This window comes from Oncorhynchus tshawytscha, linkage group LG03 (genome assembly GCF_018296145.1).
Source record: "Oncorhynchus tshawytscha isolate Ot180627B linkage group LG03, Otsh_v2.0, whole genome shotgun sequence".
In the NCBI taxonomy this organism is placed as follows: domain Eukaryota; kingdom Metazoa; phylum Chordata; class Actinopteri; order Salmoniformes; family Salmonidae; genus Oncorhynchus; species Oncorhynchus tshawytscha.
The window spans coordinates 27,013,113-27,027,041 of NC_056431.1; the positions used below are offsets into that span (position 1 = coordinate 27,013,113).

General features: G+C 43.8%; 1 protein-coding gene across 2 annotated transcripts in view; it reads left to right on the forward strand.

Annotated features, from left to right (window-relative positions):
* The first annotated feature begins 4,418 nt into the window (after positions 1-4,418).
* The window catches only part of LOC112232340 (nuclear factor of activated T-cells, cytoplasmic 1), a 78,571-nt gene continuing 69,060 nt past the window's right edge, over positions 4,419-13,929 (forward strand). Inside the window, exons 1-3 of one of the 2 annotated variants that reach the window (XM_024399326.2) lie at positions 4,419-4,977; positions 8,753-9,869; positions 13,439-13,595. In XM_024399326.2, the coding sequence (XP_024255094.1) occupies positions 4,845-4,977; positions 8,753-9,869; positions 13,439-13,595 (1,407 nt within the window). In that variant the 5' untranslated portion in view covers positions 4,419-4,844. Of the gene's footprint in view, positions 4,978-6,774; positions 7,084-8,752; positions 9,870-13,438; positions 13,596-13,929 lie in introns of those variants that run through there. The other variant, XM_024399333.2, reaches the window with a different exon arrangement.

Genomic DNA, 13,929 nt, shown 5'->3' on the forward strand with positions numbered 1-13,929 from the left:
AATGGTCAGTATCACTTCAACTTATGGCACATGAATGATTTTACATGGTAAAATGGTGAGACAGCAATAACATATTATTATTATTCTGTTGCTCTCAAGTAAATGCCATTACATTTCCATCTTTCATCAACTGGATGGACCCCAGTAAGGTATGAATACTTACCACGTCTTTTAGATTTGGTTAGAGAGGGGCTGAAGAGTGTCCGTAGCACTAAACATCTGAACATCTAAAACTCTCCAACAGACAGACTCACTCAAACACACTCCAACCGACAGACTCACTCAAACACACTCCAACAGACAGACTCACTCAAACACACTTCAGAAGTCTTCAGCCAAGATTAACTGGCTGCAATTGACAGCCTCTCTCTGTGTATGTGTGTGTGTGTGTGTGTGTGTGTGTGTGTGTGTGTGTGTGTGTGTGTGTGTGTGTCTGCGTGCGTGCGTGTGTTTCAAGTGCATGTGTGTATGTCTGTGACTGTGTGTATAATGTGCATGTGTGTATGTTTGTGAGTGTGCACTTGAACCGTTAAGCTTGCATCCAGAAATGACCATAGGAAGAGTACCAGTAAAACCAACCACAGCAGCAGTCTTCAATGCCTAAATGTTGAGGGAGTGAATGTTTGTTTACAAGACAGAGCAATAATCATTTTGCATGAAAAAACAAGTGAGGAGCAGACTGCTCGTAAATCTCAGCACAAGATATTCCATGTGGTTTATTTTTGCTGTGCTGTGCTATGTGTGTGTGTGTGTGTGTGTGTGTGTGTGTGTGTGTGTGTGTGTGTGTTGCCATTGGGCCAGATGTAGAAGCATTATATATTATGACGTCTTCCCAGGAAGTGGATCATTAAAATGATGTAAAAACACGATTATTAATTATTTGAATGACACTTTGAGATGAGAAAGATATACATGAATAAATACTATATGGAACCCAGGCTGAGAAACTGAAACAGTTGGGACATCAATAGGTGTCATGGCCTTTCTCTCCTCTGATTCAGCTGGTGTCAGACACCGATGTTACAATCACAATCAATAACACATTCACAAGAATGAAGTTCCAATTCCACTTGCCAGGGAGAAATGATTCCTGGTCTGACTGCAGTTGTAAACAAGCGGTAACGGACCCCGGTCATTGAGCCTTTCCTCAATTGTCTACAGCTCCTTTTTTCCTACCAATAGTTAATACCATCATTTATCGTCTAAAGTATGTGATGTGGCTTTTCACCCAGAAGTGCCGAGAAGAGAAACAGCCAAGCCACAGTCGATACCAGAAATCTACTGTAGGCAAGGAAAACACTGCATATACATATACCCCTACACCACCCACCCCACAAGGCCCTGGACGTCTGCTGGTGGTTATGTGTGATGATCCTCTGTGCTTAAGCTAGTTTTTCAGGTTAAGGGGGAATCCAGGGTTTTTTAGGACAGGTTCTGGTTCAAGATCAATTACTCCACAGATTATTCAAACTGTCCCTAAATATGGAGTCCTGGGAGTAGCAGCACCGAGAGCAGTATTTCTGATCTCCGTCAGTAGGAGTGCTAATATGGGGAGCCAGAGAGAGAAGAGCACAGGGCATCCTGCCCATCTGTTTATTATGGATAGGTTTTATGATTGAAATGGCAGAGAGCAGGGATTGGTCTCTTCACACAGTTTTTCCTACAATTCTATGTTGCAATCTGGAATGTCTGGTAGAAAGCACATTTCGCCCTCTTATGAGGAAAACATATTTCTGAACATGTTTTGATAGGGCCTATATATTATGTAAATTATATAGGCCCTACCAGGTGGGCAATATCATGCTACAGTGCCTGGTGTGGGTGCAGGCTTTTGTTTTAGCCTTGCAGCAGGACACTATGTTCTACTAATCAAAGCCTTGGTTAAAAACTACATGATTCGTTTTTTGTTGCTTGGCATGAATAAGTCTTCCAATGGCCCTTGCAAGGTAAGATAACCCAGCCCTGGCCCCTGGGCCGTGCACAGACGTTTCATAACATACAAACTGCCTCTGTAGCTATTTTTTTCCCAATATTTTAGCATAGGCCTATATATTTCTGCAACAACACATTCATCACAAATTGTAAGCAAGCTAGTTAGAGTGCCTCCTAAACACATGATTGACACCCGAAAAGAGGGTGAGCTATCAGCTAATCACTGATGTTGATTGATGTCATTCTGAAAGTTAGCTAGCTCAACATTTTTTCTGATTGTGATTCATCTTAAATGCTCTTACATTCTTAAATAATAACTTCATAGTATAATAGTAATAATCTTCTAACTCTTAATATATTGCTGGCTAGTGGCTTGTGGGGATAGTTTTATATACACTACCTTTCAAAAGTTTGGGGTCATTTAGAAATGTCCTAGTTTTTGAAAGAAAAGCAAATTTTTTTGTCCAGTAAATAACATCAAATTGATCAGAAATACAGTGTAGACATTGTTCATTTTGTAAATTAATATTGTAGCTGGAAATGTCAGATTTTTTTATGGAATATCTACATAGGCGTACAGAGGCCGATTATCAGCAACCATCACTCCTGTGTTCCAATGGCACGTTGTGTTAGCTAATCCAAGTTTATCATTTTAAAAGGCTAATTGATCATTACAAAACCCTTTTTCAATTATGTTAGCACAGCTGAAAACTGGTGTGCTAATTAAAGAAGCAATACACCTGGCATTCTTTAGACTAGTTGAGTATCTGGAGCATCAGCATTTGTAGGTTCGATTACAGGCTCAAAATGGCTAGAAACAAAGAACTTTCTTCTGAAACTTGTCAGTCTACTCTTGCTCTGAGAAATTAAGGCTATGCCATGCAAGAAATTGCCAAGACACTGAAGATCTCGTACAACGCTGTGCACTACTCCCTTCACAGGAACAGCGCAAACTCTCTCTAACCAGAATAGAAAGAGGAGTGGGAGGCCCCAGTGCACAACTGAGCAAGAGGATAAGTTGTGAGGTCAGTTGGATGTACTGACATATTCTCTAAAACGATGTTGGAGGTGGCGTATGGTAGAGAAATTAACATTAAATTATCTGGCAACAGCTCTGGTGGACATTCCTGCACTCAGCATGTCAATTGCAAGCTCCCTCAAAACTTGAGACATCTGTGGTGTTGTGTTGTGTTACAAAACTGCACATTTTAGAGTGGCATTTTATGGTCCCCAGCACAAGGTGCACCTGCATAATGCTCATGTGGTTTAATCAGCTTCTTGAAATGCCACACCTGTCAGGTGAATGGATTATCTTGGCAAAGGAGAAATGCTCACTGACAGGGATGTAAACAAATTAGTGCACAACATTTTTGAGAAATAAGCTTTTTGTGCTCATGGAAAAACATCTAACATGGGACCAACACTTTACAATTTGCATTTATATTCAGTACAATTTCAAGACCTCTGTAATGTATATGGTGGGTTAGGCTAGTCTAATTTTGGTATTTGTGGAGTGAGTATATTTGGACTTTTTTACCCAGGTCAATACTATTTGCACTCACGTGGCTTTTGTGTTGTAATACAATTCTAATGAGGTCATACACTAGTAACTGTGGCTATGGATGTTCAAGTTATTTATGAACTAGGCCAGGGGTCTTCAACCTTTTCTTGCCCAGGGACCCCGGGGTCCCCATCATTCGTTAGAATTTTTGTGTTTTATTATTAATATTTTTTAAAAAACTTTTTACCCCTTTTCGTGATATCCAATTGGTAGGTACAGTCTTGTCCCATCGCTGCAACTCCCGTACGGACTCTGTCGAGAGCCATGCATCCTCCGAAATACAGCCCCACCAAGCCACACTCCTTCTTGACACACTGCCCGCTTAAACCGGCAGCCAGCCACATGAATGTCAGCATGCATGCACCCGGCCACCACAATATTTAAAAATAAATAGGTTTAGTTGATTTTCTTTATTTTTATGTTTTTCATTAATTTGACCTCCCCACATTATAATTGGAAGAGGAAGTGTAAAACTAACATAGCCAATTAGCTAGAAAGGTCACTCCAAACACATTTTCTCTAAGAGCAGCTGTTTAGCTGGTTAAAAGAAGGTTAGTGTGATGGCAAAAATGTATGTCCAAGTCAAGAAAGCTATATATATCAAAAATATTTGTTCCACTTTCTTTAGTTTTTATATACACTTTTGCGGACCTCTTGCAGTGCATCAGCGAACCTACAAGGGGCCTCGGACCTCGGGTAGAATACTCCTGAACTAGGTTATCCGCATTCAAAACTGCCCAAACTGACCTGAAAGGTCAGCAATGAAAGCCCCAAAATAAATAGTCCAAAACACCTCCCACGTCTACAACAAATGGAATCCCTTGGCGGACTCGATCAAGCATCGTCAGTCTTCCAGAAAGGAGCTAGTAGGCAGCGGTGACGTTATTCCTAGAGGGGCGGCGCGCTGAACAGGAGGTGTTTTCCTGCTTTAAAAGGGATGGAGCCAGCCCCTTCTGACAAGCCCTGTGTCACAGCCACCGGGAGTCTCTGGACATCTTAATTAGGCTAAAGCACAACGGAACGACAGCAACACTCATCTAACCATCAGAACAACCCCGAGTGTGTGAGAAAGTGCTGTGAAGATAAGCCCATCGCAATACTCTGCTCTCTTTTCCATTTCAGTTTCTATTGGAGTGCTGTCACATGGATGAACGTGTTTGAATGAATCTCAAAATCAGCATTCGAGTTTACTTTCTTTATTGACAAATGATGCGTTTCTTTTTGTTTTGACTAATGCACACTTCTACAGTCTAAAATAGTTCGTTTTTCCCGCACTTCTCATATGGTACTTACTGCCTGTGATATTATTGCCAACCGTCACAACCACAAAAGTAGACCAATCGCTAGTTGAATGCAGGATACCAGCTGTTTGAGACTCAGCTCCAAATTCAACTTTGGTCCAGTCCTCCCAGCGGCTTTGGGAAAGGAAAGAGGATTGCACTTTCTCACCTCTCTCGCTACGGAGATGAAGTCTGCAGAAGAAGGTAACCGGCTTTACTGTGTAGCCTATATTGTCCGTTCATTTGACGTGGCAATGTTCAAAAGTTATTATCTGACTGCAGTGCTTGCTTGTGTCATGTTGACTTTAACGATTCTCAAATCGTCCGTCGCTATAAATGAAATCATGCGTATTATTATCAAGTTATACACCACAATAGTTGCAACGGTTTGGGAAGGATTCTTCAGCTACCAATAGGTGTCGGTGTTTTCAATACAGAAGTCTCCTAGCCGCGCAATACCTGACACTGTGAGCGGCATCCATATGATAACCAGAGCCCGACGTGAGCGAGTGACACTTTTATAGCAACGTGTAGGCGGCATTTGAGTGCAAGGAACGCTGTACTTAGTAGGATACAGTCATTTGTATTTTTTTCTCCTCCAGGTTTCACAATGCCCTTACTGTCAATAATCAGTCATTCACAGCCCACATTTTGAGGCATTTATTTGACCATGTTGATTTAAACTATTTATGCATGTTTTCATGGTTGTGCTTTTCAACCTTGACGAGTCTACATCATGCATGCACACATACCTGGACCATCCAACTCACTGACCGTGCTCTATTTGCCTTGTCACTTAATGCATGAAGTAGCCCAGGCTACAGAAGTATTACAGTGCTGATGTCATGGACTTTTTTGTGGTTTGGGGATTTAATTTGCCTTTGAGGTTTTGAGACGTGGACTGGTGGGGGGCTGTGTTATTATTCATTTCAGTCCCTCCTCAGACTCATAATGAATAGCAGACACATGTGCGTCTGTGTGTGTGTGTGTCTGTCTGTGTTCGCGAGCACGCTTTGTTGTGTGTGTGTTTCTGTGTGTAGCTTGCTTGGCTGGGGTATTCACAGAACCACTCTGCTTCACCAGTCTGCTGACAACTGCAGTGTTGCAGACACACAGTCAGACATCTTTCTCTGTAACACAGTATAGTAGCCTGTACCATCATGCCCACACGCACGCAACCCCTGTCTCTGCGGTGACTTAGCCACTCAAAAAAAAAAGGTGCCCGTGATAACTGACTGCAATCCACTTAAGCCCCTGATTTTCTGAGCCTACAGATGACCTTCTGTGACCACCTAGCTCTTCCTGAGGTTCACTCTGTCTGGGCCAAGCAGAGCCACACCATCTGTGTGGATGAAACCAGATTATATTTAGAGACATGCAGATTGACTTGGTTCCATGTTCTGGGGGGGGAAAGGATTTATGGATGGTAATAACAAAATCAGAGTTAAAACATTTTGGAATATGGTGATGAGAGAGAAACGCATGCCATGTGAATCACTATAAACTGCAAGCGTGTATGCACTATTCATATTAATATCACCATGAATTTGCAGATGTGATTACTCACTGTCATAAACGATTCCTGAAAGCGAGTCACCGAAACAGAGTGTCAGTCAGATTGTTTTTCTTGGATTTGAGATATCGTTATTCCATAGGGATCTCACCCCCAATTTGCTATCTGTCACTGTTAGTTCAGCATTCAGCAGATGCAACCCAGAAATGCAAAGCTCAAGCTCTGCAGAGATAACACAATTGAGTGAAAGTCCCGACGTGTGTGGGTGGATGTAGCTCATGTGTTAGAAACAGAGAGTGTGCTGAAGCATAGTGTGCGCGCACACACACACACACACACACACACACACACACACACACACACACACACACACACACACACACACACACACACACACACACACACACACACACACACACACACACACACACACACACACACACACACACACACACGGAAGAGGGAAAATCAAATTGCTGTCAGCCTGTAGTCAGTTGGTGTGTATCACCCCTCCTTTAAGTCACATTAGGTGGAGTGAGAAAGAGATTTGCATCCTCAGCACTACTGGAGTGTCTGTCAGGAACGAGCACCAGAACAGAACAGCATCTCTAAAGAGGAAAGGAGAAGACAAAACAGACAGAGACAAGACAATCGTTAGAGCTGATGTGTTGGAGGCTGTTCTCATCACCCTTAAGCTGAGGCAAAGATGAGCTCCCTTCGTGAAGAACCAGAGTTTGACTTCAACTTTTTGTTTGAGTACAGCCAAGGGGGAGAGTGTGGCCACAGGCCTGACAGAGGTGGGTGGTGACGGATCTCTGGATGGGGGGGTTGGTGTGTCTTCCTGAGCTTGTGGTTGCTCAAACTGTTTGGGGGGGTTTATTTTGCTCTGTGTGGCATGTTTTACATTATGCAGTTGAGCCTGGTGTGATTATTTGTGATTATCTTATTTACATGCTTTGTTCATGTTTGTGGTGTGTAATTAATAATAAGGATAGGACAATACACGTTTTGTATTTTGCTTAAACAGAATCATTTACATAGTGGCATTTAGGCTAGACATTTATTATGATTTCAGATATGAGAAAATGGAATAATGTAGTGATGTTTGCTTCCCTTTTAATTGCAAGCTTTGTTATTGCCCTTCCTTTGCTTTCTCCACCATAATGTGCTCTATTGTTAGTTTGTGTGCATATGAAGTTTCATACTACTGTTAATTGCTTCATTGAGCAAAACAAAAACAAAAATAACTTTATGACCTGCTAGATACAATTAGAATTTGACCTGCCACTGTTTCTGGAAATAGTCTGTCATGAACTAATTTTAGACAGTCTACCCACGTATTCTGTGGTGCATGACAGGTTCATCATTTCATGTGATGTGCTGTTTGCATAGAGTTGCGGTTAATGAATATAGCACACAAGCTGGAAGGGGATTGCCCTACTTGAGTACACTACACAACATGTGGTTGGTTTTTATCTGAGATAGTAAAATGGCCCTTATCAGACAGAAAGCATTATATTGTAACAATTGTGTACCTTTTTCAAGTAAATGTTAGGGGCTTAAAGATCTTTCTTATGTAAAATCGTAACAGAAGGGGAGGTTTGCTCACTAAGTGTTGCTGCTGTTGCCCTGTTTCTGTGTTTGTGTGTGTGTGTGTGTGTGTGTGTGTGTGTGTGTGTGTGTGTGTGTGTGTGTGTGGCAGATAATATTTGTATGTACTGTATGCATTTGTGTTTACGTGTGCTGTATGCATGTCTGTGTGAATGTCCCTGAGCGTGTATTCTGTATGTGTGCGATGCCTCAGCAGCTGTAAACCCTCCGACTTAATCGCAAGCTCAGAGCAAAGCAGAGTGCTGTTAGCGTTCAACATGGGCGAGCCCTAATTCACTCAGTGAGTGAAGCGATCAATCAAATAAGGTATCCGTCAATGCTTTGCTGGAGGAGGTCCTGTAGTCTAGAGAGCACACCGTGGATCTCTGCACAGCTCCAGATGGACTGTTAACAATCTGCTGATATCTCACACATTTCATTGGACCTTGATCAGCTCAATAGACATAGGGTTTAAAGGATCATTTGGGATTTTTGGCAATGCAGCCCAAAATCTACTCCCCCAAATTCAGATGAACTTGTGGATACCATTTGTGTGTCTCTGTGTCCAGTATGAAAGAAGTTAGAGGTAGTTTTGAGAGCTAATGCTAACTGGCATTAGCACAATGACTGGAAGTCTATGGGTATCTGCTAGCCTGCTATGTTTTAGGACCTGTAATATAGCTTTTATAAAGGCTTTATGAATACATAGATGACCTAATGTAAATTGTTACCAAAACTCCATGAAAAATACTGTTGATGTCTTGGATTTAGAAGTGAGAAAAGGTACATTTTACAAAGCATCAACTTTGTAAAAAAACATTTTTTTATATGGTGGCCAATATTTACAATGCCCTCGTGTGTTTTTTTATTTTCCAGATGCATATAGCTACACTCCAAATGTCAGCCTGTCCCTGCCTCTGGGCATGGGAAACCCCTGTCTGGCCACCCAGTACCACACGATGCAGTCCAGCCCCATTATCTCCGTGTCCTCCTGCCACCAGACAGGCTACGGTCTCCACGATCACAACAACCACAACCCAGCCCAGGGCTACTACATGTCCCACGGCCTGAGGCCTAACGGGGCCCCGGCCCTGGAGAGTCCTCGCATCGAGATCACAGCCTACCACCAGTACCCTGAGGAGGAGGTGGAGGAGAGCAGCACCATGGACCACATCGTCCACCACAAGCGGGGGGTCAACTCCATCGTGACCCTGACGCTGCCAAATGCCGATGGCTACCGTGACCCCAGTTGCCTCAGCCCGGCCAGCAGCGTGTCATCACGTAGCTGCAACTCGGATGCGTCGTCCTACGAGTCCGGCTTTTACAACTATGACAACTCACCCCAGAACTCGCCATGGCAGTCTCCTTGCGTCTCTCCGAAAGGCTCGTCCTCTCTCCTCTCCTGCCCACACGCTCCTCTCGGCCCCCCATCGACCTCCCCCCGCCACTCACCTTCCACCTCCCCCCAGATCGGGGCCCAAGCTGAGGAGGGCTGGGCGGGGCAAGGGCCCTGTGGAAGCTCCAGGCCCAACTCTCCGGCTTGCAGTGGAGGAGGTGGCGGCGTTGGCGTGGGGAAGAGGAAATACAGCTTCAACAGCACCACCTACAGACAGCCAACCTACTCGCCCAACCAGTCGTCCACTCCTTCCCCGCGTGGCTCGCCCAGGGTCAGCGTCACAGACGACAGCTGGCTGGCCAACACCAACCAGTACACCAACTCTGCCATCGTGGCGGCCATCAACGCCCTCACCACCGACGGAGTGGTCGACATGGGCGAGGGAATCCCCGTCAAGGCCCGCAAAACCAACCTAGACCACAGCCCCACGATGAGCCTGAAGACGGAGCCGGGAGGAGAGGAGATGGGCCCTGGGAGCGAGCTCCTCCAGGAGGACTACATCTCCCGCCTGCCTTTCAAGAAGGAGAACTACTGTGGGGGCTTCCTAGACGTGCCCCAGCAACCCTACTCCTGGTCCAAGCCAAAGCCCTACCTCAGGTAGGTGGAAATGAAATACTGCTGGACTGGGAAGTCTTGGGTCAATTAATTGTACTGTATAATAATTTATTATCAGCAGTTTAAAACAAACAAATGTTGACGTTGGCAGGGAAGTCACTTAGAACATAAGGCAGCATAGTTAAGTGTTATTAGGCCTTGAAAAAGACAATGAAGCTCATGGAGGTGTTGACTTATTTCAAAAGATTTATGGACTAACATCCAACCCAAGGTCTACTCCTTTATTTTCCCACACGGAAAAACAGTTCCTCCACTTGCACCGCTATTTTGCCATCCCAGGTCTTGTCTTTTTCCAAAATTACACTTGTTTATATATTGCAAGTGCCAAATAGTTTTTGTCTTCAAAGACCGCGGCGAAAGGCAGTAGTCGCTGTACCGCTTCCAAGAGGGCTTCCCTTTGAAGATACAAAACATTTCATAAATCATATTTCGCAGGGAGGAGTAGTGTAGCACATGTGCCCTGTTACCGTGGAAACCCCCACAAAAACAATACACACAGATAGACATAAACACACAGACTCCCTTCTTAACAAGGCAACCTTTTCAGTTCACGGCGACCCTTTCTCAGTTTTCTCTTTCCTGCCCTGGCACACTTTCCTGTTGGAAATCAAATGTTTGATTAAGATAATGCAGAGACAGGAAGTGATGGTGACAAGCCTGCTCAAGGAAACAGTTGGTGGGGTAATCACACAACCGGCTTCCCCATGCTAGACATGTGCCTCCCCTTCTCTTTGGCCACTAAACATGATGTAATGTTCAGCCAGCCCAGATAAAGCCTGAGAGGGGGGAAATCAGTTAGTTTTGGGTCAACAAACACCCTGAAAGTTCCAAGAGGATGCCAGAGATTGCTTTTCATGGCCAGCCTTTGTCAGGGGTTTTGTGCTTCACAGGCATCCGGCGCAGTGAAATATTGTCTCGCAAATGTTTGTTTTGGTTCAATATCTCTGCAGTCTTCACATGGGAAGATAGGCTAATTCCCTCGCGACATCTGAACAATGATATTATGAGTGTCCAGGTGTGACACTTTCTGAGATACCAATGGTCTTTCGGGTGTGTCAGACAGTTGTCTGGTTACTTGGTTAGTTGTTTATTTAAAAATAAAGGTTTATGTGGGATTCAATGATTTTTGATGATACAGTTGAAGTCTAAAGTTTACATCCACTTAGGTTGGAGTATTTAAAACTCGTTTTTTCAACCACTCCACAAATTTCTTGTTAATAACAAACAATACTTTTGGCAAGTCGGTTAGGACATCTACTTTGTCATTTTTCCAACAATTCTTCACAGATAGATTATTTCACTTATAATTCACTGTTTTACAATTCCAGTGGGTCAGACGTTTACATACACTAAGTTGACTGTGCCTTTAAACAGCTTGGAAAATTCCAGAAAATGATGTCATGACTTTAGATGCTTCTGATAGGCAATTGGAGGTGTACCTGTGGATGTATTTCAAGGCCTACCTTCAAACTCAGTGCCTCTTTGCTTGACATCATGGGGAAATCAGAAGAAATCAGCCAAGACCTCAGATAAAAAAATTGTAGACCTCCACAAGACTGGTTCATCCTTGGGAGCAATTGCCAAATGCGTGAAGGTAGCAGGTTAATTTGTAAAAACAATAGTACGCAAGTATAAACACCATGGGAACACGCAGCCGTCATACCGCTCAGGAAGGAGACTCGTTCTGGCTCCTAGAGATGAATGTACTTTGGTGCGAAAAGTGCAAATCAATCCCAGAACAACAGCAAATAACTTTGTGAAGATGCTGGAGGAACCAGGTACAAAAATATCTATATCCACAGTAAAACCAGTCCTATATCGACATAACCTGAAAGGCCGCTCAGCAAGGAAGAAGCCACTGCTCCAAACCGCCATCAAAAAGCCAGACTACGGTTTGCAACTGCACATGGGGACGAAGATCGTACTTTTTGGAGAAATGCCCTCTGGTCTGATGAAACAAAACTAGAACTGTTTGGCCATAATGACCAAAGTTATGTTTGGAGGAAAAAGGTGGAGGCTTGCAAGCCGAAGAACACCATCCCAACCGTGAAGCACGGGGGTGGCAGTATCATGTTGTGGGGTTGCTTAGCTGCAGGAGTGACTAGTGCACTTCACAAAAAAGATGGCCTCATGAGGAAGGAAAATTAAGTGGATATATTAACATCTCAAGACATCAGTCAAGAAGTTAAAGCTTGCTCGCAAATGGGTCTTCCAAATGGACAATGTCCCCAAGCATACTTCCAAAGTTGTGCCAAATGGCTTAAGGACAACAAAGTCCAGGTATTGGAGTGGCCATTACAAAGCCCTGACCTCAATCCTATAGAAAAGTTGTGGGCAGAACTGAAAAAGTGTGTGCGAGTAAGGAGGCTTACAAACCTGACTCAGTTACACCAGCTCTGTCAGGAGGAATGGGCCAAAATTCACCCAACTTATTGTGGGAAGCTTGTGGAAGGCTACCCGAAACTTTTGACCTAAGTTAATCAATTTAAAGGCAATTCTACCAAATACTAATTGAGTGTATGTAAACCTCTGACCCACTGGGAATGTGATGAACAAAATAAAAGCTGAAATAAAGAATTCTCTCTGCTATTATTCTGGCATTTCACATTCTTAAAATAAAGTGGTGATCCTAACTGACCTAAGACAAGGAATTTTTACTCTGATTAAATGTCAAGAATTGTGAAAAACTGACTTTAAATGTATTTGGCTAAGGTGTATGTGAACTTCCGACTTCCACTATAGCTCTACTTGTATTATTGATACCACCAATGCACTACGTTAAGCCTATAGGCATGTTGTATAATTGTGCTGCTGAAATGGCTATGCCTCCTCCACACACTTAGGAAAATAATTGTTATCTAAAACCTAAAATAGGTCTTTGGCTGTCCCCATAGGGGAGCCCTTTATTGGTTCCAGGTAGAACTCTTTCCAGAGAGGGTTCTACATGGAACCCAAAATGGTTCTACCTGGAACCAAAAACGGTTTTACCTGGAACCAAAAAGGGTTCTCCTATGGGGATAGCTGAATAACCCTTTTGGAACCCTTTTTTCTAAGAGTCCACTTGTCGACACCTGTTACAGCAAGATTTTTTTAAACACAGCGGACTATCCAGACCACATGCTTCTTTCATTTAGTTTAATTTAGCTTTCATCAAAAGAGCCATTATTGCCCAGGGTTTAGGAACTACATACGTCAGGCTATGACTTCAATTGATTAGATCAGAGCCAATGATGAAATGGAAAGGATCAGGACGTTATTTAACAAGGGAAACAGAGATCTGGATTAAAGTGAAACGGATCCGTCTTTGTGCGTGCGTGGGTGCGTGTTTGTAGGTCGCCTGGTGGTCCTGTGTCTGTTTCTATTTTATCCAACTCCTTTCTGGTTTCGTTCATTGTCATTCCAAGCATTTATGTCCATGTATTGCATGATGGCTATAGAAGAGTCATGCAGCTGGGACCAAGCTATTCTGTAGATTCTTATTTATATGATTATATATTATATTATATCTATATGTTCCACAAAGTACCAAGCACGGTCTCTCTTCATCATAGCTCCCTGCCTGCCCTGGATTGGCAGCTGCCGTCTTGCTCTGGCCCGTACAGTCTGCAGATCGAGATGCAGCCCAAGTCCCACCACCGTGCCCACTACGAGACAGAGGGCAGCCGCGGGGCAGTCAAAGCTCCGTCCGGAGGTCATCCGGTCGTACAGGTACCTAATCTCAATAACGTGTGTGTGTGTTCTCTATTATGAATGTCCCTTGAAGCCAGGAGTACTGCAGTAAGAGGTCACTGTGGCTAGCAGTTGCACATATTGACACAATTAGCATGGAGCAGGACCATCACCTCTCAGTATTGTGCTTGGCAAGGCTTCTAGAGCTCACGTCACTCTCACCACAGCGGCCCAACACAGAGCTCCTTTCTCTCTAAGGCCGTCACACTGTTTGGACATGTTGGTTTACTCAAGGTGGGGACCCTGGTAGGCTACTAAGACAGTAGTGTGTGTATGGGGGGAGGGGAGGGGAGGGGGGGGTTGTGTGTGTGTC